The 2,665-nt window shown below is 42.5% G+C and overlaps 1 protein-coding gene across 1 annotated transcript; it reads right to left on the reverse strand.

Moving 5' to 3' along the window:
• Nucleotides 1-617: 617 nt before the first annotated feature.
• LOC121788091 (GATA transcription factor 5-like) lies at nucleotides 618-2,175 on the reverse strand. Its single transcript, XM_042186965.1, has 3 exons — nucleotides 1,931-2,175; nucleotides 1,556-1,846; nucleotides 618-1,465 (listed from the first exon to the last, which is right to left on the reverse strand). Exons 1-3 carry the CDS (start codon nucleotides 2,087-2,089, stop codon nucleotides 833-835), a joined length of 1,083 nt encoding a protein of 360 aa, XP_042042899.1. The 5' UTR covers nucleotides 2,090-2,175; the 3' UTR covers nucleotides 618-832.
• Between the last annotated feature and the right edge of the window lie 490 nt (nucleotides 2,176-2,665).

The raw sequence follows: 2,665 nt of genomic DNA on the forward strand, positions 1-2,665 counted from the left end.
GTTTAGTTGTCATTTTTTCAAAAGCCCGGTTCACATCCTGTATTTACCATATCAAGATTACTTCATCTTACCAGACATGCCTTATCTCATTATAGAGAGTTGTTAATAAAAGATGGGAAGTAATGTGACCCATGATGGTGTGTGTATATAGGATGATGGGTAATGATTTGAGAGAGAGAAGAGGAGTAAGTGTGAGGATATGAAATTGAGAAAGGTGAGGAATGCAAAATGCTTAGGAATCACGCCATCACCATTTTGTTTCCCCACCCAACCCATGTGAACTATCTTTGTTAGCTTGTGGCGTGCACCCCCTTATTATCTCATTACCTTTTGCTTTTCAACGCCCTCCCATTTTTACTACTTTTTCTGCCTAATTAATCATCTTTTTCTCTTCATTTCAATCTTAATTCTACTATTACTTCCATTTCAAATCACAACACTTAATACAATTTTATACTCCATCTTCGAATTAGTAGCTATATAGGTAGGCTACAACTACTAGAAGTGGGCCACAAAGCAAGCAGCAGAAGTCACACCTTTCTCTATTTAATGTGCATGTTTTTCCAAAATGAATTGCATATATTTGCGTATATTGAAATAAAAATAAGAACCCCAAATAACGCAATTAAGGCCTTGATTGGAATTACATTAAAACATGGAGTAAAACTTTAAAGTCTCTCCTAATCAGTTACATTGCCATGTAACCTACCTCACCAAACCATGGGTCCATAAAAAGAATATACACTAATCAAACCGGGACTAGTTAACCCGAACCGGGTTCTTGAAATCCTACCTTAATCCTTAAAACTGATTTTTTTTTCCTTTCCTATCTTCAAAAATTGGGAGCCGGCTGAGCCGGGCCCGCGGGCTCGGTCTCCGACTCCTTTTTGCGCCGCATCTCGAGAACTTTCCGGTGGTTGTTCGAGTGCATCTCGACCGAGAACGTCGGGCTGCATGCGGGCCGGTACTCGGGCAGGAGCCGGCCCGACTTGTACCTCACCCCACAAGCATTGCAAAGTGTCTTCGACCCGAGCGGGCCGGCCCGCCACTGCGGCGTCTTGGTAACTCCGCAGTGGCTGCACCTCCTCGGCTGAGCGGCGGCGCCGTCGGCCGGTTTCTTCCTCTGCTTCTTGGCCGCCAGCCTGCCTAAAAATGACTCGCCGGTCTGGCTCTGGACCACCCATGGGTGGTTGGGAGGCGAAAACGACGTCGTCGAGGAGGATGAGGACGAGGAGGAGGTGGAGGACTCGGTGAATGAAGGCGACAGAACGGGCCAAATGCGAACCCCAGTTCGGGCCCTCTTGGTTCGGGCCTTGGTTTGTACTGGAGTGGTGAAACAGAGCTGTTCTCCGGCGGCGGACTCTTTCTCCGCCGGCTTCGGCGGCAGTTTTCCGGTGAGTGAGTAGTCGGAAAATGAGTCCTCCACAAAATTGGAAAGCCATTCCAAGCTCTCCAACCCCTCCACCTGCAAAAAAGATTCCATCTTTTTCAGTTTTATTTTTCAAGAAACGTTTTTTTTCCAAAATTCAACGGAAAAATTGAAACTTTCACTCACGGGAAGGCCCAATTCACTCTCCGGGAGAGACCCAAAATCGCCGTTGGTCGAAACGGGGCTATTTTCCGGCGCCGGCGCCGGCAAAAGCTTCTCTTCCGAAACAGTGGAGGCAGTCTTGCTTTGGTCCTGTTGCTTCTCCTCCGGTTCGTCCAGTTGCAGCTGCTCTTCCTTCACTTCTTCAGATTCGTTAGAGAAGTCGAGGAGTTCGTCGACGAACAAGTCTTCGTCGGCGAAGGCGGCGGTTTTCAACATTTCTGGTGCAAAGGCGTCTATGAAAGCGCACTCCATTTCCTACAAACATAAATAGAGAAGCAAAATTAGCTAATTTAAACAGAAATTTGTTGGGGAAAAGGAAAAGGAGGAGGAAAAAGGCACCTGGAGACGAGGTGAAGGAGGGTAGAGGAGAACAGGGGATAAAGAGGAAGGGGGAAAAGGCCCGAGTGTGTAGAGAAAAGGGTGGTGGTGAGTTCGGTAAAGCATTGAATGAGAGGGAATTGAAGAGAGAGAGAGAGATATGGTAAAAGTGTCACACATCTAATAACGATATCATAAAATTAACAAAAAATATTAATTATAACGAGCTAATTTCAAAAATACTCTCTGAAATTTACTCAGTCAGAATCATGAAAATCCGAGTAGAAAATGTGGAATAACTGCATATTTATTAAAGCGAAAATAGTGCTCTTTCTCTGATTTATTACTTTTATTGTTTGTTTCTGACTTTTCTGTGGATTGTGAGATTCTTTCTCACTGTTGGGAGTATTTTTTATTACTATCATGTTTGTAAATTGTAATGTCTCTGGTTTTAATTATTTTGGTAGTTTTCATCTTTGAGATTGTGGAGATTTAATTATTCTTACTGTTTAAGAAATGTATTGGGATTACAGTTTCAGTTGCTGAATTAACGCCTTTTTTATGAAAAATTGAATATTATTACCGATATTTGAAAGCAAAGATGTCGATATATTTTGTATATAAATGACATAATCTCACTCCTTCGGATGGGCTATATGTGGAATTTGGAATTTTTATTCAAATTCGATGTATATATGACATGAACTTTCATTTTGGCGTAACATTTTTTTTATATATAAAAAAAATAGTGATAAA

This window comes from Salvia splendens, chromosome 22 (genome assembly GCF_004379255.2).
Source record: "Salvia splendens isolate huo1 chromosome 22, SspV2, whole genome shotgun sequence".
Lineage (NCBI taxonomy): Eukaryota > Viridiplantae > Streptophyta > Magnoliopsida > Lamiales > Lamiaceae > Salvia > Salvia splendens.